The 25,388-nt window shown below is 46.7% G+C and overlaps 1 protein-coding gene across 11 annotated transcripts in view; it reads left to right on the top strand.

Moving 5' to 3' along the window:
• The window catches only part of rapgef6 (Rap guanine nucleotide exchange factor (GEF) 6), a 92,039-nt gene extending 66,913 nt beyond the window's left edge, over positions 1-25,126 (top strand). For 5 of the 11 annotated variants that reach the window (XM_060056810.1, XM_060056819.1, XM_060056818.1 and 2 more), the window contains 14 exons: positions 1,901-2,141; positions 4,514-4,681; positions 4,982-5,197; positions 7,224-7,440; positions 8,383-8,501; positions 9,383-9,406; positions 12,312-12,532; positions 13,778-13,951; positions 14,428-14,574; positions 15,258-15,377; positions 17,349-17,655; positions 20,341-20,858; positions 21,760-22,116; positions 22,624-25,126. In XM_060056810.1, the coding sequence (XP_059912793.1) occupies positions 1,901-2,141; positions 4,514-4,681; positions 4,982-5,197; positions 7,224-7,440; positions 8,383-8,501; positions 9,383-9,406; positions 12,312-12,532; positions 13,778-13,951; positions 14,428-14,574; positions 15,258-15,377; positions 17,349-17,655; positions 20,341-20,858; positions 21,760-22,116; positions 22,624-22,646 (2,852 nt within the window). In that variant the 3' untranslated portion in view covers positions 22,647-25,126. Of the gene's footprint in view, positions 1-1,900; positions 2,142-4,513; positions 4,682-4,981; positions 5,198-7,223; positions 7,441-8,377; positions 8,502-9,382; positions 9,407-12,311; positions 12,533-13,777; positions 13,952-14,427; positions 14,575-15,257; positions 15,378-17,348; positions 17,656-20,340; positions 20,859-21,759; positions 22,117-22,623 lie in introns of all 11 variants that reach the window. The other 6 variants (XM_060056812.1, XM_060056809.1, XM_060056816.1 and 3 more) reach the window with 4 other exon arrangements.
• Positions 25,127-25,388: the final 262 nt, after the last annotated feature.

The raw sequence follows: 25,388 nt of genomic DNA, 5'->3' as shown, positions 1-25,388 counted from the left end.
CCAGAGTCTTGTGGGATGATCTTCCCTTGTAAATGTATGTCTTTCCAGATAGTGGTCAACTCTCCAAGCTAAGCTTCTTTCGATCACATTTGTGTGTGTGTGTGTGTGTGTGTGTGTGTGTGTGTGTGTGTGTGTGTGTGTGTGTGTGTGTGTGTGTGTGTGTGTGTGTGTGTGTGTGTGTGTGTGTGTGTGTGTGTTCCTCAGCACTAGTGTGCTACCTTGTTCCACTCTCTCCTCCTGGGCCATCAGGGCCCTGTCTCCTCCACTCAATCTGCTCCCCCCCCCCCCCCCCCCCACCATCTGCACCATAACAGCTGATTTATCTCCGTCTCAGTGATGGAGTGAGCGGGAAAAGCGTTGGCAGGGAGACCGGGAGAGGAGGTGGGGGTGGGGCATGTGGGGAGCGGAACAGAGGAGGTGTGTTGTTGTAGACTTCAAGGTGCTGCGTCGCCAAAAGCTCTAGATGGAAATCCGAACCTTACCAAGAGAGCAAACACTGTTATTTTCCACTGAATTTATTCATGTATATGAATATAATTACTTTTCTCATGATTCTGTGCGTGCTATTATCAGTTAACGGTAGCGCCGTTGGGAACATGAGTTGATGTGATGTTTATGTCACCCTCAATAACTTTCTGGTGGCCTGAAGCTTATTTGATGTTTGTTTGGCGTTTATACAATGTCTTGTCTGCTTTTAGCATCCAGGATGCTAAAAGTAGTATAACCCCTCGCTACCATTTAGTTTTGATCATGTGCTTTTCACTGTACATTCCCACTGTCAGTTCTCTGACCGTATCTCTATTTCAATATCACTTCCTCTCAGTTTCCATCACCGAGAAACTTTCAGAATACAGTACGTGGAAACTTAAGTGTCAAGTCAGGAGAAGTTTTACCACGATTTTTTTTCTAAGGGCGAAATTTCAGAGTTGTCAGTTACAAAGTGTTTTTGAGAGAGACATGCTGAATAAATACAAAATCTTTTCAAACTCAAAAAAAATCGTTTGAATAATCAGTAATAATAATTCAATATTGACCAAAATAATCCTGATTATGATTTTTTTTCCATAATCGAGCAGCCCTAGCACAGACAGTAAAGCTTTGGGTTATGGTCGGGTTTTGGTTTGAAATGGTTACGTTTACCATTGTTCAGTTTAGCAGCATTTCACCAGACACTCATAGTGCTATTATCAGTAGGGTAGTCGGTATCCATATTCCGGCCTTGCTGACCCATGTTTGACCAAAGTGGTCCTGATTTGTGATTGGCTCAGATTGGCTAATTATCCTATCCGCTGGGTGTAAAATCAGGAGGCTGGGACAATGTAGTCATTGGGGACCTCACACGATGGATTCACGTGTCTCCCCCCCCCCCCCCGTAATTTTACGCCCCCCCCACAAATATGGCGCCTAGGGCGGCTGCCCGGTTTGCCCGTTCCTAAAACCGCCACTGACCTCACGGCAAGGGAAGGATGCACAAGATCATATCTCCTTTGACCGTTGTTGAAAAGCCCAGAGCTCCAAGTGGAGCGAGTGCACACCACACGTTGCCAATCCCACATAAATCCTCTCTGTGGGAAAAGTTTGCTTTCTGAGGGTTTTCTTGTCCAGCCAAATTGAATTGGCAATTGCAACCAGGATGCAATCATTGTTACAATTATTACCAAGATTCTGTTGTGGGCCACTAGATGTCTCTTAATCATCGTCCTTTTCACTCTCTGGTGGTGTTCCTGTGAATCTAAAAGCGGACATGTATATCTGTTATTCTTTTGAGCGTGGTCTGTGAATGTATTCCTGTTCAAGTCTGTATACACAGGCATCCACGTCTACAGGCTTACAGACGTCGCCTGCCACTCCACCCAATCCATTCATTGATCCCTGTCCTTCTCCGGCCCTCCCCCCGCAGACATCCCTGATCAGGTGATCCGGGTGTTCAAGGCCGACCAGCAGAGCTGCTACATCATCATCAGCAAGGACACCACGGCCAAGGACGTGGTGTCCCACACGGTGAACGAGTTCGGCCTGCTGGCCTCGCCCGAGACCTACTCCCTGTGCGAGATGTCGGTCAGCCCCGAGGGCGTCATCAAGCAGCGGAGGCTGCCCGACCAGCTCTCCAAGCTGGCCGACCGCATCCAGCTCAACGGCAGGTATGGAGCCTCAGGAGGAGCAGTGTACTTTGAGTCATTGAGCCTGAAGGGTAGCTGAGACCATCACAGCATGCCCTCACTGTTGGAGTAGCGAGTAAAACAATGTTAAGGTACTTAACGGCCCAGGTGAAAACAAAACAGTGGCAGCAATTAAGCGGGGTACAGTAGGGAGCAGAGGATATATATATATATATATATATATATGTTTTTTATTTAAACAAACGGCATTAGGGGTGCCCATCATTTGTAATTATATTTTGGTTGTTTTGTTTATTGCATGGCTGACTCCCTGTTGAGTTTCTCTCTCTGCTCCTGGGGGATAGGAATCCCTCCCCTTGGCCTCTGTTCACACACATCCCAACTAGGTTACAATGAATATTTGATCTCCCCCCCCTCCACTTCCTCAAACCCGCCAGTCACATACATGATGCACACGTGTACATGATGCACACGTGTGCACATAATGCATGCACAAAGACTTAACATAAGACCCATGCAGTCAAGGTCAAGATGTGGATGCATCATACTTGTACGCTCAAAGGTCACATCATTAACATGTGATGCGTTGGACCTTATTTTATGCACACATGCCTCCTCTTTCTCCCTAATTTTTGTGATTCTCTACACCACGACATTCTCTTACATTGCCCGCCACCATGTACCAACACTGTTAGTTGGCCGGCATCATTCTGACAGCTGTTTGGTACACTTCCCTCAAACCCACTTAGAGCAGGGCGATAACTAGGCGCAAAGGTTTACAGGCATACGCACAATTTCAGAAATTGCGAGATATGTGTATGAATGCACACATCCTGTTTGATGAACACGTGCTCCAAAAAACCCTTTCCTATCCGGTGGAAGTAGCTTAGTGTTGCTGCCCTGTCATTGCTGCCTGGTCTGACCAGCACCGCTCTTCCATTAGCTCTTCCCTCTCCCCTTCTCTTCCCTCTCATGCTGTTTGTACTCGTTCTCTCCTTTCCTTCCTTCAGGAGGCCTGAATCTGCCCCTTGGTTTTTGGCACACACTGTTGGGTAACGATACTTTAAGACCCAACTAGTTACATTCCAAGACTGCTGCTACTATGAACTGGGAAAAGTGCCTTCCAAAACGAATGCTTTACTCGTTAGAACAAAAAAATATGTGAGCTACTCAATAACGCGTTACTTTGTAGTACGATACGATGATCAGGAACCATATTATATAGATCTTCACATTTGATGGCTACATAAGAGATGCAGGAAGAGCAAGGGGGAAGATGTATTGCTTTTTCTTCTTATTTTAGACAATGCAAAACTTTGAATCTACCTCTAATCATACCCTTTTTCCTCCCCTAGGCAGTCCATTATATAATTTAAACTGGCTGCAGTATCATACTTCTTGTCTGCAGTGGTGATACAAATGCTAACTTAAATAACAACTTTCAATCGGAGAGAGGAATGGAGCTATCTCTAGCTGCAAGGATAATAAATAAAGCTCTTAATTTCTCCCTCTTTCTCTTCTCTTTGTGAGTGTGTGGTCTGTGTGTGGGTGTGTTTTTGGTTCTGCCTCGGTGTGTTTCAGCCCTCTCCATCCGTGTCTCTTTATGTCTATTCGTTTATCTTTGCTTGCTCTATCCATCCCTCCAGGGAATTTTAGATACATGAGAATTATAGATCACTGGTGTCATAACTGCACTCATCCAAACTTAAGCCGTATACGGGAAATGTGCTCTTTTAGGATGAAGCGAGGAGATTTATCGTGTTATGAGCAAATGGGAGCAGATTGAGAGAGAGATGCAAAATACATGCATAGATTAGATTGCACGTTTTGTCGCTCTATATTATATACTGGTGGAAATGAACCGTTTTCTCAATGGTCAAAGAAAATGTTTTTGCAGCCTTAAGCATAATATAACGTGAACATATTGCTTAACATTGCATATATGGTATTACTTTAAAATAATTCAATATAACAAGCCCATTTTACATGTCCTGTCTTATAAAAAAGAATCCCCATGCATCCCCTCTTGAACATATGTCATTACACTTGATGAAACCAGCCCACGCCATGTTTAAATGTGCAATTACCTTGGCTCATATTTCTACATTTATAAGACACAGCCGTAGGGCAGGGAGATTTACTTTGCATGTCATTTGGGATTAAATGTAGATACTATACTGGACTTGATCACCATACCCATGCTTACCTGTGCAATAGGCCAGCATCTGAGCCTCTTATAATTCCCACACTCCTCTGGATTAATATCTCTCCATATCTAAATGCTATTTCCTTTTACAGTAATGTCTAAATACTCAGAATCTTTAAAAGGCTCACTCTGCGAGAAGCAGCCAGGTGTCACCAGGTCTGCCCCCCCCCCCCCCTGCCCCCTACAGGTACTACCTGAAGAACAACATGGACACGGAGACCCTGTGCTCGGATGACGACGCTCAGGACCTCCTTCGGGAGAGCCAGATCAGCCTGCTGCAGCTCAGCACGGTGGAGGTGGCGGCGCAGCTCTCCATGAGGGACTTCGAGCTCTTCAGGAACATCGCCTCAACCGAGTAGGTGGACGCCTGGAGATGTACATCCGACCCAGACGTTTGTACCAAAACACATGCATCTGTGTGTGTGTCCACCGACTCGGTGGACGCACACACAGATGCATGTGTTTTTGCATAAACGTCTGGGTTGGATAAATGTTTTCCATACCCTAACACAATATAAATGGAACTCCAAGATTTACTAATAATGGAAGAACAATTTTAGCGCGAATGGATCTAAAACGCAGACCTCTTTATCTCCATCATGTCAACGACATTGTTTTCTATGAACCCCCCCCTGCTTCCCTTGGTGGTCACCAGGTACGTGGACGACCTGTTCAAGCTGGACTCGCGCTCCGGCAGTGGCCACCTGAAGCAGTTTGAGGAAGTGATCAACCAGGAGACCTTCTGGGTCGCCACGGAGATCCTGAAGGAAGGCAACGCGCTGAAGAGAATGAAGACCATTAAGCACTTCATCAAGATTGCCCTGCACTGCCGGGAATGCAAGAACTTCAACTCCATGTTTGCCATCATCAGGTCTGTCTGTCTGTCTGTCTGTCTGTCTGTCTGTCTGTCTGTCTGTCTGTCTGTCTGTCTGTCTGTCTGTCTGTCTTCAAAATAGTTAGCAAGCTAACAACTGTCTTTTTATGCCATTAAAAGGATGAGAAATGTGGTTCCACTGCCATATATGGACAGCCATGATCTTAATAATAATAATAATAATACATTTAATTTAGAGGAGCCTTTCAAGACACCCAAGGTCACCTTACAGAGCATATAGTCATCATTCAAAACTATGTAAAACAGACTAGGAATAAAAGGAAAACAGAGGTTAAACATGAATAATAATAATAATTAATAACACTCAAAGACGCCTAAAGTGAAGGGGGGACCTCACTAACCACCACCAATATGTAGCACCCACTTGGGTGATGCACGGCAGCCAATCGGTGCCAGAACGCTCACTACACACCAGCTTGAGGTGGAGAGTTAGGGATGAGGTGGAGAGTGAGGGAAAAGAACATATTTAAACACTATCGACCATATTTAAACACTGTCGATCACATTTAAACAATATCGACCATATTTAAACACTATGGACCACATGTAAACCCTATCGACCACATGTAAACACTATCGCCCACATTTAAACACTATCACCCACATTTAAACACTATGGACCACACGTAAACCCTATCGACCACATTTAAACACTATCGCCCACATTTAAACACTATGGACCACATTTAAACACTATGGACCACATGTAAACCCTATCGACCACATGTAAACCCTATCGACCATATATAAACACTATCGACCACATTTAAACATGTAAACCCTATCGACCACAATTAAACACTATCGACCACAATTAAACACTTTCGACCACATTTAAACATGTAAACCCTATCGACCACATTTAAACACTATCGACCACATCCAAACACCATCGACCACATTTAAACACTCTCGCCCACACCTACACACTATCGACCACATTTAAACACTATCGACCACATGTAAACACTAGCGACCACACTCAAACACTATCGACCACATTTAAACATGTAAACCCTATCAACCACATTTAAACATGCTATCTTGTTAAATCCAAGGTCTAGTTTGTGTGCTAGTTTCTCTGTATCTCTCTCTCTTTGCCTCACTCTCTTACTCTCTCGATCTCTCATTACGTCAGCTTACTTGTGTTGAGCCACTGCAACTCTGATTCCCGCTGTTGAGTTGGAGGGTTATGTGTTGTTGATGTAATGAATTCTCTGTGTGGCTTAAACCGAGCATGCCACTGTGGTGCCACTGTGTACGACCAGACCCCCCGAGTGCATGCATGTGGCCGCAGCACTTCTGCGCGTGTCTGTGTGTGCTTACAGAAGTATAAGAGTGTGTATTAGAATAAATCAAAAGGTTCTCAGTTTTCTATTTAGAGCAGAGGGAATCAGGATGTACATTGCTGGAAAACATCTTCTGAAGATATAATCTCTAATTTAGAAATGTGTAAAACATCAGAATTCTGATGCGTTTCCAGTTTCACTCATATCCAAGACAAGACCGCTTTGAGGATGAAAATTGAAGGCATAATTTGACTGCTGATGAAAAAATCGACGTGCACTTCACAAACAAACCTCGATGAAGAATGTGTAACCTTGACAGTGTTAAAAATGGCTTATGCAGTCAATTTTGCTATATCCAATAACCCAGGAGTATCACCTGAGGACGCCACTGAGCTGGAGCAAGGAATTGTTAAGTCTGCCCTCGTACTCAGAAACATTAGCAGCATAGTGCTCGTATGCCTTGCGACTCTTAAATGACCCAATGAAAGCAAGAGCCTCCGTTCCCTCATAGCTCACAGCAGGCCAGCACATGGACTCTGACCGTGTGTGTGTGTGTGTGTGTGTGTGTGTGTGTGTGTGTGTGTGTGTGGTGGTGAAGAGTGTTCATTTTAGAATTGTATTAACTTTTCTCTCTGTCTCTTTTTCTTTCCTCTATTTCCCTCATCCCTCATCCCCTTCCCTTCCCCCTGTTGCCCCCCCGGTTCTCGAACCAGCGGCCTGAACCTGGCCCCAGTGGCCCGTCTCCGGGCATCCTGGGAGAAGCTGCCCAGTAAGTACGAGAAGCTGTTCACGGACGTCCAGGACGTGTTCGACCCCTCGCGGAACATGGCCAAGTACCGCAACGTGCTGAGCAGCCAGAGCATGCAGCCTCCCATCATCCCCCTGTTCCCTGTGGTCAAGAAGGACCTCACCTTCCTGCACGAGGGTAAGCTGGCCACTCGCTTGTGTTTCCCATAGCCCTGGTTCCCTCTTGGTCTTTGGTGGGGTTCATTGTGTGTAAAAGTTAAACTTGATGAAAATTATTTGAATGTTTTTTTTTTTTTTGAATATATATGATGTTACTTTAAAATAAGGTTGCATAATTCCAAAATAGCATTATTATGTAGCATTAGTTTATATGTTGGGGTTAGTGGGGTATGATTACGATTAGGGTTAACCCTTATCCTATTAAATAATGCAATTTATACCCTAGTTAACATGAACATCATTAGTAAATATGAACACCATTAGTAAATACGACCACCATTAGTATATAATTACTACAGCATTAGTCAACTATTAATTAACTTTTAGGAATTTAATAATTTATGCTTATTAACTAATGTTGAGTAATCTGGTTTATGAATATACCCTTATTGTAATGTTTTTGTGTATATATATACTGCATGTATATATATATATATATATATATATATACCTCATGTGAATATATTCAGTTGTCTGACAGGAAGTTCCCATATTTGGGGATTTCCTGGTGAAAAAACAACACAAATCATATCTCTTCATAATGCAAGCCGAAACAATACTGGAAAGGGGATGCCTCTTTTCGTACATCCTCGTTATCCTTTTTTCGGTGTTTCTTGCTTCCTGCGTGCGGGGGAGGACTTTGCCCCGAAGCTGACCCGTTAGTTTTACTTCTGTTAATGGCTTCCCCCACTTTATTATTTTTAACAGCTTCCCTAATAATGCCAGCTCTATAAAATGGAATTTGCCGGAATAACTGAATAATGAAAACATGAGACAGCACAACACATCGCTAACCTTACACCTTGAATTAACCATCTCTAACCTGGTCTTTGAATTGCTTTGTTTCACGTGTGTGTGTGTGTACGTGTGTGTGTGTGTGCGTGTGCGTGCGGGTCTTTAGGTAACGACTCCAGCGTGGACGGCCTGGTGAACTTTGAGAAGTTGCGGATGATCGCCAAGGAGATCCGCCATGTGGTGCGCATGACCTCCGCCAACATGGACCCTGCCCTTATGTTCCGACAGAGGTACCTCCCCCTGCACACACACACACACACACACACACACACACACACACACACACACACACACACACACACACACACACACACACACACACACACACACACACACCTACCTTATGCTGGCCTACTGGTATTCATCCTGCACTCCATTCAGTCATAGTCATCTGTGGAGGATCGAAAGAAACTTCTAACATGTGCTTGGGTTAGCAGTAGTGTTTAAATAACTAGTAGCTAATCGACTAAAAATACTCTCTGAGTAGCTCTCGCCGTAGCTCCTGCGGTACCACACAGATCCCTCCAGTTATGATTACTCTTTGGTAATGGGCAGATGGGGAACGTTACCATGGCTACGATGCATACATCAAGGGAATCCATGGCATCAGGTGCACGCATGCGGTCCATGGATACCATTTGGTTCCAGTGCACGGCAAAGTCCCCTGCGTGTCCTCGTGAACGTACTTGACATGGCAGGTGTCGAGTACAACAGTTTGAACTCATGCTACCCTTAGTGCGATGATTCACTCTGTTTGTGTGTGGCTCTATCGGTTGTTATTTTTCTATGCAATCACTCTCACAGTGCATGACTGCCCCCTACAGAAAAAGTCCCCAACACTGCAATCATACGTGAACCCAATCTCAACAAAGTTTCTGTGAGGCTAATGTTGTTAACTTCGTAGAAATGTATTCACTGGTCACACGCAAAATATACAGTGAATGATACACAGATATGGGGATAGGTCCAGTGTCTGTCGTCCCTTCACCTGTCATTTCCTGTTCCTCTGTGGTCATGTGACCTCTACTTGGTACCCACTCACCCCACATCGACCTGACCCTATACCCCTGTCTCTAAATCACGCTTCAATCTTCACGCATCTCGCTTGCAGGAAGAAGAGGTGGAAGAGTTTAGGGTAAGTTTTGTTTGGCAACCATGTCCAGCCAGGTTTGGTCCGGTCCAATCTGGTTCCTGTCACCCCCTCCCCTGCCCCACCCTGCCCCGCCCATTACCTCATCTGCAGTGGCATGTTCTCCCCGTGTGTTCACCATTTGTGTGTGCATGTGTGTGTGGATGTGGATGTAGTTTATATCCGATATTGCCCAATCGCCAAAAAGGGAAACTAAGATTAACAGCATTCATTTAGATCATAGGGAATTAAAATGAAGAAAATATAAAGAAAACCAACATTCATAGACTGATCGTGGCAGCCAGCTCTACACAGGCAATATGCCAATTCCTATAAAGTCTATGGCAATAGTTATGGCAGTATTTATCTCGGATCCAGCAGTCCTACTTTATAGCAGATTATTTTAGCAGAACACAAAAAAACTGCAAGGGCTGTTAAAACTTGTTTTTGTTTCGTTAGAGATATTCCAGTGAAAATAACGTTTCATTTTGAATAAGTGTATTTCCACAGTGGCCAGTTTCTCCAATTTTAATCTGAAACCTTTACAGACACTTTTGTAAAAGTCTCTGTAAAGGGAAATTGTGGTGCCACTATTAAATCATTTGCACAACAGCAACCTGATTGGTTGAAACAAATAGGAAGCGAAAGAAAGTTAAAGACCCATTCACCCAGATTTGAAGTTGAAGTGCTGACATCACACTTTAGATATTAACCTACGTCTGATTTGTGAGACCTGGGCAGTACATCATTACTCATCATTGCCACAAAGCTTAATTGGACAGTGAATGTCTCAGGTTTTTCAGCAAAGTAGGGCAAGGCTGTAGAGAGAATCCCAAGAGCAAGTTGTGTGTATGTGCGTGCGTGTGTGTGTGTGTGTGTGCATGTGTTTGCGCTCATCCAATTAACCTTTCCATTTTCAGCCCTCGTACGCCTTTTCCCTGAGCTCATGCCCACATCCAAACCATTCTCCCTGTCCATCATTTCCCATTTGTTTGAATGTACAGTACATATGCGTCAGAGACATGGCTCAAATAGTAGATTGAATTGATTGGTCCCCCTTCAATCACGAGGTTAAAACACACATAATTTTTCAGATGGGGTCAAAGTCTGGTCAATATTATTACATTATTTCTTGTTTTTGCATTTATCCTTTTCAAATGGATTGCTCTGTCTATTAAACCCAAACCAGTAGGTAACCAGAGTGTGTGAGGACAGATGTGTGTGTTTATGCATAACGGTTAAACGCTACATGTCCTTAACACATGGATCAGTGTGAACCTCGATCCGATCAACGGATAAATCAGTTATTGTAGAGTAAAAAATTGAATCTGAAAATATTTGTATGAACATAAACCAATGGCGTTTATAGCAGAATTAACAAGGATTAAATATTCACATAAATGAAGTGATGCTGTCAGGATTCTGACGTTGCATAACTACGTGTTTATGGCCCCTCCCCTACCTGAAATGAAGCAATGGTGAGGGTTACGCACGGGTCTGAATGTGCCTTAAGAAGAACATGAGACAGACTAACAAACCGTCTACCAAACAGCCACACCTTCTCACCGCAGCCTTCAGGCAACACTACGGGCTGACTCCGCCAGCCGTAATGCTGCAGATATGAGTCCCTTCTCTGTAGTAGAGAACACAGGCTTCACAGACATGTTTCAAGGGCTTGAATCGTGATACACTGTGGCCTACTTCCTGCACACGGTTCGCCTAGACATTTATACCTGCCTTATGCAACAAAACAAACATCGGATTGATATTAAAGAAACCATTTCTCTTGCGATAACCACAGACAGTTGGACATCTAGGATACAGAGAACCACCTTACTGCCGATTTCATTAGGAGACAAGGAGTCAGACGGGGAGAGAAAAAGCACTTTGATTTCATTTTGATGGGGTAATCGTTTCCAGGTGTTCTATTTTGTTTTAGGCAATGCTGTGTTACTTAAGTTTGCCATATGCTGATCTATGCTTTATTATAATTTTTCGTTATTATAAAGCAGGACCTACTGTTTTGTTTATTTTCTCAATGCAAGTCATTTATTTGGATGATATATATATTTATATATATTCCAAATCTACTATATGAACCAGGTCATGTGTATGCGTGTGTATTGTCTGCATTCTAGCATCATCCTCATCCTCATCCTCATCTTAATATTCCCCATATCAGCCTCTGTTGGGTTCCCCTAACCAGTTTGTTTGCCAGCTCCTGACAGAATCCTCTGTTTGTTTTGGTTATGTCTAATTACGACGCATGGCACCGATGCAGCGGCAAGCCCTTGGCCTCAAAAACGCATGGACATGTTATTAACCTTGTATCGCACAGACGTACACACGGATGTATAGGCGGACCTAACTGTAGCGCAAATGGAGTTGGATGGAAGGCCAACCAAGTGTGTGTGTGTGTGTGTGTGTGTGTGTGTGTGTGTGTGTGTGTGTGTGTGTGTGTGTGTGTGTGTGTGTGTGTGTGTGTGTGTGTGTGTGTGTGTGTGTGTGTGTGTGTGTTTCGTTTAACCTCTGCTTTATTTACTCCACTGGTCTCTATAAATACACTTCTCTGCTGTTAATCCTCTGTATGCATCTCTCTCTCACACTCTTTATCTAGAGCTCCTGACTCTGTTCTATTTCCCCTCTGTTCTTACTTCCTTTCTTAATGTAGCATATTTTATACCGGCACTCGTCATTCAGTATCATTTCACCTTCATTTTCTTTTTCACCTCTATTGTCTTTTATATCTTTCTTCTCTCTCTTTCTACCCTGCGTTTCTTTCTCTCACTTTAAATTCTCATTTGAAATGCTCTATTTGCCTAACAGTTATGCACGACAAATGTTGCCAGGGCAAACCAATCCCAATAAAAGAAGAGGGATAGATCCAATGTCCCCCCCCTCTTCCCCCCAGGTCCCTCAGCCAGGGCAGCACCAACTCCAACATGCTGGACGTGCAGGGCGGCGCCCACAAGAAGCGCGTGCGCCGCAGCTCGCTGCTCAACGCCAAGAAGCTGTACGAGGACGCGCTCATGGCGCGCAAGGTCAAGCAGTACCTGTCCAACATGAGCGTGGAGACCGACGAGGAGAAGCTCCAGATCCTCTCCCTGCACTGCGAGCCCTCCTACAGCACCCGTGAGTACCCCCGCCTTCCCCCAGAGCCTCGACACCCCAACGCACGCACACACCCTAACGCACGCACACCCTAACGCACGCACACACCCTAACGCACACACACCCTAACGCACACACACCCTAACGCACGCACACACCCTAACGCACACACACCCTAACGCACACACACCCTAACGCACACACACATCCTAACGCACGCACACCCTAACGCACGCACACACCCTAACGCACGCACACACCCTAACGCACGCACACACCCTAACGCACGCACACCCTAACGCATGCACACACCCTAACGCACACACACCCTAACGCACGCACACACCCTAACGCACACACACCCTAACGCACACACACACCCTAACGCACGCACACACCCTAACGCACGCACGCACACACCCTAACGCACACACACACCCTAACGCACGCACACACCCTAACGCACGCACACACCCTAACGCACGCACACACCCTAACGCACGCACACACCCTAACGCACGCACACCCTAACGCACACACACCCTAACGCACACACACCCTAACGCACGCACACATCCTAACGCACGCACACACCCTAACGCACACACACCCTAACGCACACACACCCTAACGCACGCACACATCCTAACGCACGCACACACCCTAACGCACACACACACACACGCCCTAATACGCCTGCACATATTTTGCCCAAACTGATTTAATGGTCCCCTCAGAACCTCTGAGCTTGATCTCCTCAGCAAGTCAAGGTGGTTGACTCAGAAATACTGTGGAGAGGACTTTTATATCTCTCAACCTTGATGTTTAATTCAACTCATCTTGGAATAGAAGCATGGATGTTTTTTGCCCTTGTGCTATCTGCTTTTAAAACACGAACACATACATGCATACACAAACATCGAAACATGTGAGCCTCAGTGTTGACATAGTAACTGTGGCTCAACACCGCCCCCAAGTGTTTAAGCAGAGCAGTAACAAATGAACCCATCATATCTGCAAATGAGTTTCATTCAAACACACACACACTCAGCCACAACCATGCTTGCTTCTCAAAAGTGATGCATGTATTAACCACTCGATGTAAGTGCACAGTATGTAAACAGCATCGGAGGTTCATTTATAATGATGCTCTTTTATTAGTATTTTTCCAAAAGAAGTTTTTAACTGCAGTTAAACCTCCATTGGAAGCGTTACTATAAAAGGCTTGAGTGCTGTCAACCCTCACGGGCCGTGCGTCTTCCCTAGTGTCCAAGAGCCTGAGCGAGCGGCGCTCCACCAAGTCGGACATGTCCCCGGTGTCCCTGCGCTCTGCCCTGCCCTCGGGCAAGGCCCAGAACCGGGTGTCCCAGGTCCTGCAGGTCCAGGTGCCACTGTACCCACTGCGCAAGAAGAGCACCGCCAAGGACCTCAACACGCCCAGTAAGTAGACTGGGGACTCCTGGGAGGATTTGCATTCAGTGTGCAGTGGCTAACGCGTCCATATATCGAACCAGGTAGCATGCCGGATGCACGGCCCACACAGTACGTGTACCTATGTAGACTCATGAAAGCACACATAGGGGGTCCGATAGGTCGAAAAAGCTTATACACTATAGACTGCCAGCAGACCCAGTACATATACGAACCATTAATTAGACGGTGCCAAGTTACCCAGTATGTATGACCCAGTTAGTATACGGTACCAATTTACCCAGCATGCATGACCATGTAAGTGTGTACCACTTAGTCTACTTCATGTCAGGCTGTATGCAACCCAGCCCAGTGATTAGGCCGCACCAGTGCGTTCAATGGAATATCAATATCGATGGGTAATCAGTGGGCACAGAGGCTCAGGGCAAAAGAAAGCTGCACTTAATAACCCTCCCCCCAACCCCCTCCCCCCCCCGTCCCCACAGGCACAGCGTCCCCCCAGGTGGTGAAGAAGCCCCCGGTGAGCACAGCAGACGAGTGGAGCTCCAAGAGGCCTTGTGAGGACACGGTGTCCACGGTGTCCTCGCTCCACTCCAGCCCCACTGTGTCCCCACAAGGCTCCCCGCGCAAAGGTGAGCAATACTGGCGCAACAGCCTTCACAGTCGCCACAGTCACACACGCATACATGTCAGACAGCCTGTCTGACATCCTGGCCGTCAGGTGAAATGTTAGATGAAGGGAATTGTGTGGTTTTGAGGTGGTACATTCATTTGAAGTGCACATCCTGGAGTAAGCTCTGCTGGAGTTATTCATAGACTCTTTCAACACCGTCACAGTCTCCACGGTACGTTTCTAGGTCTGCATGAACAGGAAATGAATTAGACGCAGGCCTCTGATCCTGACTGAAGGAGGAGAGTAAAAATAAGAAAAGAGGAGAGGGCACGGTTACAAGAAGGATTAAATATGAAGAGAACACTAAAAGTGGGCCTCTCTCACGTTAAGTCTGTGTTATTTTTATAGTCTTGTAGCAGTTCCACAGCTACAGCCTCAAAGTGCTTCACAGGCCCACATATAGTATGTATCCCTTAATCAAAGCCCTCTGAAGGCCAAGGTGAAACGGCCCTTGTTATCAAGAAAGAAACTTTGAGATCAACACAGATTAGGTCAAGTAAGGAGGGCAATAGATGCAACATTGGCGGTTTCAAACAGTAGCAAAAAACACAATTCCAATCAATCATGAATGTGAGAGCCAATCTGCTTATCTGGCACACTAAAGGAATGGGTGTCCTCTCCTCTGTTCATCTTCCTGTACAGCAGGTGGCGTGGTCAAGTCCCACAACTCCAGCCATATGAACCTGTCGGGCTCCTCGTCCTCGCTGACCAGCGACGCCAGCACCAAGGCGGGCACGGCAAGCCTGCGCAGCTACGGCATAGGTGGGGCTCTCCTCCACAAGCACATCCTGCTGATGACCAGGCCGGCCATCTCAGAGGACACGCAGAGACAGAGAGAGGGAGATGAGGCAGAGAGACAGATGCAGGCAGAAGAGAGGAGCAGTAGCAAGGAACGAGGAGAAGAAATGAGAGAAGCAGGACAGGTGGTTGTGGCGGAAGAAGAGATGTCCTCTCAGGGAAACGTCAGGGGCAGGAGTGCAGACGGAGGCGCAGAGAGGAGGTGCCGCTACCTTTCTGTCCAGAGACAGACAGGCTTACCCGGGTTCAGTCCCACCGAGACAGCCCCAGACAGTGGCCCCCGTGTTCCAGGGCGGTGGTCTGTGAGGCCCCCCTCTGTTCCCCAGGGCCAGACGACCCTGGGCAGCCCCGCCGCAGAGTCAGACAGCCCCCGAAGGGGCAGAACCCCAGGGTCTCTGTTGAGGAGGCGGCTGACGTCACCTTTCCGGGCACTGAGGGAGAAGAGTCTTTCCCGGGAGAGGCCGGTCAGGTTGCTTCTCGGGGCTGGGGTGGGAGAGCAGGAGCAGGCGTTGGGGTCACCACCCCCAGATCAGGAGCAGGGACAGCTGAGAGGCAGGAGGGCACTCAGTCCCAACCCTTTCCTTTGGCTCTGCAAGGACAGACAGCGCAGGAGCAGCACGCGCTGACTCACAGACAGGGAGACAGTATCAAAGGACCCACACAAAGGAGATTTGATAGGTGGACAAAGGTTTTTGATAAAGAATGTTACAAAAGCAAGTTATTTGCGAGAAGGTTTTCTTATTTCCAATGCGATAGTGAAAATGTCAAGATTATGTTCTTTTGAATGTTATTTGGTCAAATGGGTAACACATCAGAGCGTTCCCACGCGACTCTGTCCCCGACCGCAGGACTTGGTGCTCCAGTGACAGGGTCCCGCTCGGCTGCCCAGATGAGTCACAGACTGTCAAAGAGAGCCGGGTTACTGGAAACAAACAACCCCCCCATTACAAAATTGCACTTGACTCGCTTTGTTCCAGAAAAAGAGTTGGCGGCTTAACATTTCATGTAGTTCTGCACTTTACAAGTTGTTTCTTCTATGTGCGTAGGCGTTTGGGCAGGGAAAGGTAGCAGGGTAATCCGTAGTGATGGCAGACAGCTTGGATATCAGTCCCCGTGCTCACAGCAGGGACGCTGCTTTCACGGCTGTTTTGTATTGCTTGTTTGTGTTCGGTGAGGTAAACACAGAGACGTTTACCGACTGTTAATGTTCAAAATCGAAACGTGGCCTGTTTTCCAACCTCAAATTGTAGACAATCAACAGCAGACCCCAGCAGGTCTCGTTAAATGTCTTTCTGTTTTAGGCATTATGAATTGAACTGTGTTAACCACAACAGAGTAGTTGTTGAACCACAAGCACAGCGGGGAACACACTACTCTACTGTTAATGTACGTCGTTTTTTGGATCATCATGTCATTGTGAGGCAGGATGGTTGTTCACTGCTCCCAGGTCCTCTTGCAAAGTGATGGTAGTTAATGGAGGTTACATTTATTAATAAAAGCATGCGTTTATTCTAAAGTTAGTAGTACTTTCTGACAGCTATACGCTTCAACGCTATCCGTCATGGGTTGATCAGTAAGTTAAATAATGTGCAATGACAATTTAGTGTAGCTCTTTTTTAAGTACAATAATAAGAAAGAATGGTTCATTGAATGTTTTGCCTTGCTTTACATTAGGGTGAATATGCTTGGAAAAAAATAGTAGCCTCTGCCTCTTTCTCACTCCCTGGACCTTTCATGTCTTTTCCTCCATCTTCCTCTCTTCATCTCTACCTTCTCTCTACTGCTGCTCTCCTCTTCCTTCGCTCTACATTGTATGATCCACACAGGTGGATCATGCAATGTATTTTGGTTGTTCCTTAATGAAAGGAAGCGCTCGATGTAATCAATGGCGATTCAGATGATTATATTGTTCCTCACCTCTTATACTCACACCAGGCTATGCCCTGCTGCCGGCCGGTAAGGCAGACAGCCTGTCGGACTCCAGCCACAGCGAGATCTCCTCGCGCTCCAGTATCTGCTCGGTGGACTCCATGCTCACGCCCGGCCCCGACGACAACAGGTGTCACGGCAGCCGCTCTGCCATCGCCACGACGACGACGGCCCCCGTGGCCGCCACCGGCGTAGCCATGGTTGAGAGCAGCAGCAACAACAGCAGCTGCTCCAACACCAACACCACCACCCACCACCATGCTGCCTTCGCCGCGCGGACTGGCGGACAGGACTACGGCCATCCTTGCACAAGGTAACAAAGCCATGCTCACTTAGCTTCATTGATTCTTTGTATTGACATTCGGCAGACTGTTTGTCCAAGTGAGATAGTGAGGCTGTGAAGTATCAAAGCGTTCCATCGGTAGCACCCACAGAATGCAGAGCGCAAATCAGAGGTTTGTTAACCACACTTCCCACACAGCCCGGTAGTTTCCTGCTTGATTCTCATTTCATCACACACACACACACACACACAGACACAGACACAGACACAGACACAGACACACACACACACACACACACACACACACACACACACACACTCTATTACTTTGTCCTCCCCTCATTAAAATACAAACCCAGCTGGAGGTCATCACACACACAATTATTTTACAGGCGTCCTTTGTTTAATATCCTCTCCCTCCCTCTCTTTATAGACTATAAATTGTCGACAGACAATTGTATTTATTTGCATGTTTTTTGCGGCTTTTGTTTCATAGTTATTTTCTACTAAATCGATTTTATTTAGGTAGACGTCTGAATCCTGCTGAGTAAACAGCCCATAGTTGGCTTATTTTAGGACCAGACCCACTCCTACTTGGCCTTCAGGAGCAAACCCACTCCAAGCTAGCCTTCAGGACCAGACCCACTCCTACTTGGCCTTCAGGATCAGACCCACTCCTAGTTGGCCTTCAGGACCAGACCCACTCCTACTTGGCCTTCAGGATCAGACCCACTCCTAGTTAGCCTTCAGGAGCAAACCCACTCCTAGTTAGCCTTCAGGATCAGACCCACTCCTAGTTAGCCTTCAGGATCAGACCCACTCCTAGTTAGCCTTCAGGATCAGACCCACTCCTAGTTAGCCTTCAGGATCAGACCCACTCCTAATTAGCCTTCAGGATCAGACCCACTCCTAGTTAGCCTTCAGGAGCAAACCCACTCCTAGTTAGCCTTCAGGACCAGACCCCATCCCAGCTAGCCTTCAGAATAAGACTGACTGCTAGTTAGCCTTTTATTTATTTATTTATTTATGTATTTATTTTGTAGTAATCCGTCAGCCTGTTTATGAAATACAGTCATCTCCTATAGGCTTGCTGTTTAGCCAGCATACATCCAGAGCACAGCAGTGAACCGTGGGCTTATGAAACCCAGCCCAGAGTGTACATTTATCACATCGCTTTACCACCTGACAGACGGCAGCAGGGTATTTCAGTGGCAAGAGCTGGTAAATGTACATTGCAATGAGACTTTTTTATTTAAAGGTTTTACTATGTCCCACCCTGAGAGAGAGAGAGAGAGAGAGAGAGAGAGAGAGAGAGAGAGAGAGAGAGAGAGAGAGAGAGAGAGAGAGAGAGAGAGAGAGAGAGAGAGAGAGAGAGAGAGAGAGAGAGAGAGAGAGAGAGAGAGAGAGAGAGAGAGAGAGAGAGAGAGAGAGAGAGAGAGAGATGCAAGTTATGTCTTGCTGGCTGACACTTAAAAGGTTGTCTATGTTGCATGAAGAACAAAGAGCCAGTGTGTTTTACGGTCACTTAAAGAGAGGTTCACTCTGCTTTACTGCATCCGACCTTTCACCCAAAGTCCTTTTCTGGCCTAGTGGTTTAATGGTCTTCATGGGAAGACGGATGCCTCCAACAACCTTTGCCTATGTTTTTGTGTACACACACACACACACACACGCACACGCACACTGGTCCATAGAGGTAAAGGAGGGTGCTCCTGTATTTGTTAGAGGCAATAAGGAGATCCAAGATAAACCATTACCAAATCTAAGTATCCTTTATCAAATATCTTTTCTCTGACTGTTGACACATTCTTCTGAAAGTGTTTCAACAGCGCCCCCTGCAGGGCAGTCCATTCGGGGTGGTGGGGGTGGGCAGAGGAGGACAGGATCTCTTTGAGCAATTGAGTGTGCCTGATGCTCATCAGTTATTGGTTAAATGTGATCTTCTGCAGTGCTCTCCATCAGAGTCAGCCAAACCAGCCGAGCACTCTATCTTTTGTTTACTAAAATTTGTTCTCAAATTAGTGCATGTTGTTCAAATGCTACATCATTACTAGAAGGTATGATCATACGTATGCTTAATTTGTAGTTTGCCAACACTTCACAGTCTGAAGTGTGTGTGTGTGTGTGTGTGTGTGTGTGTGTGTGTGTGTGTGTGTGTGTGTGTGTGTGTGTGTGTGTGTGTGTGTGTGTGTGTGTGTGTGTGTGTGTGTGTGTGTGTGTGTGTGTGTCCATCCCCAATTTATAAGTAAATAGCCTTCACGGATATACCAATGTAAACTCGCACATCATTTTGACACCACCCAAACACAACACAAGAAAATTACATTAAATTCAGAAATATTCATTGAAACATCTCTCTCTGTCCCTCATTCTCTCTGTCTCTGTCTCTGTCTCTGTCTCTGTCTCTGTCTCTCTGTGTCTCTCTGTCTCTCTGTCTCTCTGTCTCTCTGTCTCTGTCTCTGTCTCTGTCTCTGTCTCTCTGTCTCTGTCTCTCTGTCTCTCTGTCTCTCTGTCTGTCTCTCTGTCTCTCTGTCTGTCTCTCTGTCTCTCTGTCTCTCTCTCTGTCTCTCTCTCTGTCTCTCTGTCTCTCTGTCTCTCTGTCTCTCTGTCTCTCTGTCTCTCTGTCTCTCTGTCTCTCTGTCTCTCTCTCTCTCTCTCTCTCTGTCTCTCTGTCTCTCTCTCTCTCTCTCTCTCTCTCTCTCTCTCCCCCCCCAGCTCCCCCTCACCTCTGGCCAGCAGTCGTCTGGGCCCTCCCTCCGCCTGCTCCTCGGTGGCGGGGGAGGACCCCGGCCTCCCTGTGTTGGACAGCGGGCGCGGCAGCTGGACCTCCAGCTCCTCCACCTCCCACGACTCCTTCCCCAGCCTCCCCTTGTCGTCCTGCCGGCCCTGGGACCACGGCACCCACCCCGCCCCGGCCCTGCTGGCCTCCGGCTACCGCTACCCCCAGGCGCCGCCGCCGGGCCCCGGGTCCGAGGCGGGGGCGGGGGCGGGGGGTCACGCGCGCCACGGCAGCAGGGACTCTGAGTCCAGCGGCGGCGGCGGCGGCGGGCGCTCGCGGCAGAGCTGGGCGTCGTCCGGCTCGCTGTCGGACGCCAACGAGGGGAACTACGGCACGGTGAAGCGCCGCCACGCCTCCGGGAACCCCCCCTCTCCCGCAGACGAGGAGGGGGCCGGGCCGGGCGCAGACCCCGCCTACAAAACGGTGACGTCCAGCACGGACAAGGGCCTGATAGGTGAGGGGAGGGTTGCGAGTTTGATTCCCCGTGATTGTTGAAGCCTCACTGTGCATGTTTATTCATGCGTGTGTGTGTGTGTGTGTGTGTGTGTGTGTGTGTGTGTGTGTGTTAGGAGTGGTAGCTTGATTATAACATCACTAGTCCTTAATTCAGTGTTTGAAGGGTTCTTAATTGAGATGCTCCAGTTTTTTGGTAGCCGTAGCTATTAGCAGCTAGTGAGAACTAGTTTTATACTGTCATTTCACTGCCGTTTGACCATGTTCTATGCAGTTGTTCGCAGACACTTTTATCCAAAGCTGCTTACAGTTATTAAGCATACTTTATGCTGAAATAATAGTTTATTATTATCAGATCCTCTGATCCCCTCAGGTAGTAACAAGGGACTGTGCTCTAGTATCTGCATTCTACACTCTTAAGTTGATGGAGTGCTCCCATCGTATCATTCAAGATGCATTCATCTGCTCCTGCGTTAGTGCAGACCCCTTATGATGACCAGCCCTACTTTGAATTGACTCAAAGCACATTTAGTCCTGCAGAGAGGGGACGTGTGTTCTAGCCCCCTGAATGCTCACATGAGACCCTCTCTGGAGAGACGTACAGTTTTGGAGGAACCACGAGACATGTATCCGCCGATTCATAGATGAAAGTCACCGCGTCGCCCCATGAGCCCTCCCCTGCTGCCACTCCACCCGTCGCGTCTCCATGTCTTTTCTTATGATTTCCACGTTGTTGTGCTGTCAAAAACATCACATTAATTTATGTTCTCCCCTTCCTTTATTTTCACCCCCCTGCACCCCCTCCCACCCTCACCCCTTACACCCACTCTCATCTCCCCCTCCCCCAACCCTCGGGTCGATCACCCCACCCCCCCCCCCCCCCTCCGACGGCCATCGCTCAGTGTATTGCGTGACGGCGGGGGGCGGCAGGGACGAGCGTTACCATGCCCCTCCTCCCACCCCTCCAGGCTACCAGGGGCTGGCCCTGGGGGACCTGGGGTACTCGGACCCGCCCCCGCGGCCCCCCAACCTCAAGCCGCCCGAGTACAGCGTGGCGCTCCAGAGGAGCAGGCTGCTGCACAGCCCCGGGGTGGGGGGGGGGCTGGCCGCCAGCCTCCAGCACCACCACAACCACGGCAACAGCAACCAGCACCGGGACACGGGGCGGTCGCCGGGGGCCGCCGCCGGCCTGGGCTGCTCCAGACCGGCTAGCATCTGCCTGCCGCCGCCGCGCCTGGGCCTCGCAGACAGTGAGGATGGTAGGTGATGGTGTGTGTGTGTGTGTGTGTGTGTGTGTGTGTGTGTGTGTGTGTGTGTGTGTGTGTGTGTGTTCAGGGGGGGGGGGGGGGAAGTGTTCGTTCCAGTACAGACACAAAGAGTGAAAGTTCAGCCCCAAAAGGGATTGTGCTGGAAATGAGTTGAAGAAGTTACAGCGTTTCGATTATGCATTACAAAGGCTGTGGATCCCTGCTGGAGAGGGCGAGAGGAAGGTGTTTGTGTGAGAGCATCCGGAATAGTTGGATAGGTTGAGAAATTGGACGTACCAACCAACCAATGGACGTACAATATCGTTTTTGAACCTACATTGAACCTTATCATTACAAGTGTGCAGAACCTCTTCATTCGGGGCCTTTAATTCATTTTCCAAAGGATTTCCAGTCTACTCTGTTTGCTACACAGCTCCTAGACGCCATGTGCTTTGATAATCTCTCACCTTGGCCCGACTAGGATCTCCCCTGACGCCTCTCTCCTCTCTCCTCTTCTAGATGAACAGGTGTCGGCCGTGTAGGGGTGGCCTCATCGCAGCACACAGAGCACCTGGGCCCCTCCCGTGGTGTACGGGCTTACGGAGCTAGCTGCCCCATGTCTGGCCAGAGCACACTTTCCCCCCCTGGCCGGCCTTCATTCAACAGCCACACACGGACCCACGCGGACCTGGACTCTGACTCCCTCCTGGATGAACTTCACCTCGCTTCCTAACTTCAAAGCACCACCCAAGGAGATTGTCAATATTACAGCTCCATACAGCCTTGTGCAAGCCATGTACAAATGGATTATTTTTATACTTGGTATTCATTTTAAAGACTTGATTTTGAGTGAGGACATTGATCAAAGACTGGACAAGGGTTGGGACTCGTCTGCGGGACAACGGAGAGGGACTAGTTGCAGCCCGCTGGACTCTTGGGTTAAATGTCAGGGGTTGGGTTTGGTCTTAGCAGTCCAGAGTGCTTTTTATGGGGCAAGCTACAGTGTGTTATTGTTATTCAGTATTTCGGTGGTCGGCTTTTTTGTGTTAGCAGTTTACTTGAACATAAAACAGCCTGAGAAATCATAGCTGGGCTTTACGTCGCGTTCACAACAGTCTTTTGGTTGGATTTTTTGCTCACCGTTATCAGCAAGCGGCTGTTCTACAGAAAGAAACCTAGCGTTTTGCTAGAGGTGATCTCTTATAAGATTTAATATTTCCTAAATTAAGGTAGAATCATATATAGTTTTTAAGCGGCTTTTATATAATCCAAAGTTGTGATGATCACCATGCTACATTTTTTAATTAGGTAAACCTGTCAAACCATAGTTTCTGTTTCTTAAATGGTTTTGCTACTTCTGGCAGAAAGCAGATTTAGCGAGCCTGTCTTTAAAGAAAATCGAATGTATCTGCTGTCCAATCTCCAGGCAATAAGTTTGCCTCAAGATGCCACGTTTTAAACGTTTGACTATAGGCCCCGATGTCAAACTCTGTTAAACACAAAAACAGAAGCTGCTGATGGACGTTGGTCGAAACAAATGAAAACCACATTCAATTTGATTAGAACTGGCAAAAGGCTTTATCACCACTGTGATACTCGCACTGTTTACTGTAGCCACGACAACTGGAGGCCATCCAACCCAAGAGACGCCAGCGGACCCTATGCTTACTTTAACGTGTGTGTGCGTGTGCGTATGTATGTGTGATTGTATGTGTGTTATTGTGGAGCACTTAATTACTTGTTAAGCTTTATGAAAAAGGACAGCAGAGGGGGTCCTGGTGATCCTGTGAGTGTCCCGCATCCCGGTCTCTCTGGGGGGTCTCCGGACGTCCCGTCAGAATAGCTATGGACCTCTTCAGCAGCATGTTGCATGTCATGTCGAAAGAGCCGACCCAAAAACGGCACATTAACTCACTTTCAGCGAGCTTGGTAACAAAACATGTGCTGCAATTTCAGTTGATCATTGTTATTAGGTGAGCATCGTATACACACACTCACCCGCCAAGCTTTACATGGCACGCTTTAAGACACAGGAATGCCTTTTTTAACAGCCAACATTGTTTATGCTGATGTTGACGTGTTTTGTTTACATTGTTATAGGAGACTAGTAGTTGTCTTTTATTTGTTTTTTTTATTATTACAGGCAGACATTTATTGAGCTCCAATGCTCTGGCGTAAGGCCACCTTGGTTCAGTGCAGTTGTATGATTCATCTTTTACTAGAGAAGCTTCAGGTTCAACACTTCGACGGTGTTAACTAGCTTATTGTCGATTTATAACACAAAAATGGAATTACCTGCCATCAAAGCAGAACATTTATTTTTTAATGTACGGCATGCAACCCCCTCATTCCTTGTTAATGATCACCCCGTCCTTAAAAAAAGGAGAAAATAATATGTTTTGTAAAATATTTTCAAGGATTTGCTGGTATTGGAAGCTCAGGCTTGTATGTGGATTAGTGTGTAAGCCCCTGCTTAGAGGGGTGTGATTACACAGGGACAGGAAACCGGGGCATTGTACCTATATCAAAGTTAAAGCGGTGTATTTAACTGGAATGACACTGCAGCTGTCAGTTTCTCTCTATCACGTTTTTTTATACAATATTGATTTGCCATTCAAAAACTTGAACTGATTAATGCTAATATATAAACTGCATATATATATATCTATGTATCTAAATATAGATATATATAATTACGGATGTTTTTTTTCTTCAATAAATTAATTGATTATGTATAGATGAGCAACTATTCTAATGTAAAGGCTATTTTAAATATTTTTAGAATAGATACAAGAGAATTTGAGGTTGTGATTGCCCCATTTCTGTCTACGGCAGGAATCTTAAGTTTTGTTATATTCTGTTGTTTTTAGTGCTGTTGACTTATTTATATTCTCTTCGTCAAGCATATTGCTTTGTGTACAATGTAATTGCTGCTGCATTTTTGAGATTTTTACTGCCTTGAGTTTTGTGTAGATGCACAAGTTTATTTTTTAACATGTTTTATTGGACCGGGATCCACAAAGAGTGAAACAAAAGAAAAAAAAGAATGGGACGTACTCAAAACCCAACCCAAATGTGTGTGATTGGTTCTGTAGCACAAGAACGTCTATATCAGATTCTGAGTAGATGACTGAGAACCGTTTTCTAGAGCTTGTTTTACCCTGTTTGTCTGAGAAAACCCAGACCAAAGTCTTCTCTCCCTCTCTTTCTCGTGCTCTATCTCTATCAGGGGTTGCAGATTCTGTCACTTTATTATTATACTTTTTTCCACAACAATTATCCTC

This window comes from Gadus macrocephalus, chromosome 7 (genome assembly GCF_031168955.1).
Source record: "Gadus macrocephalus chromosome 7, ASM3116895v1".
Classification (NCBI taxonomy): Eukaryota; Metazoa; Chordata; class Actinopteri; order Gadiformes; family Gadidae; genus Gadus; species Gadus macrocephalus.
Note: the sequence above shows the minus strand (reverse complement) of the source record. Positions and strands in the feature narration are given on the sequence as shown.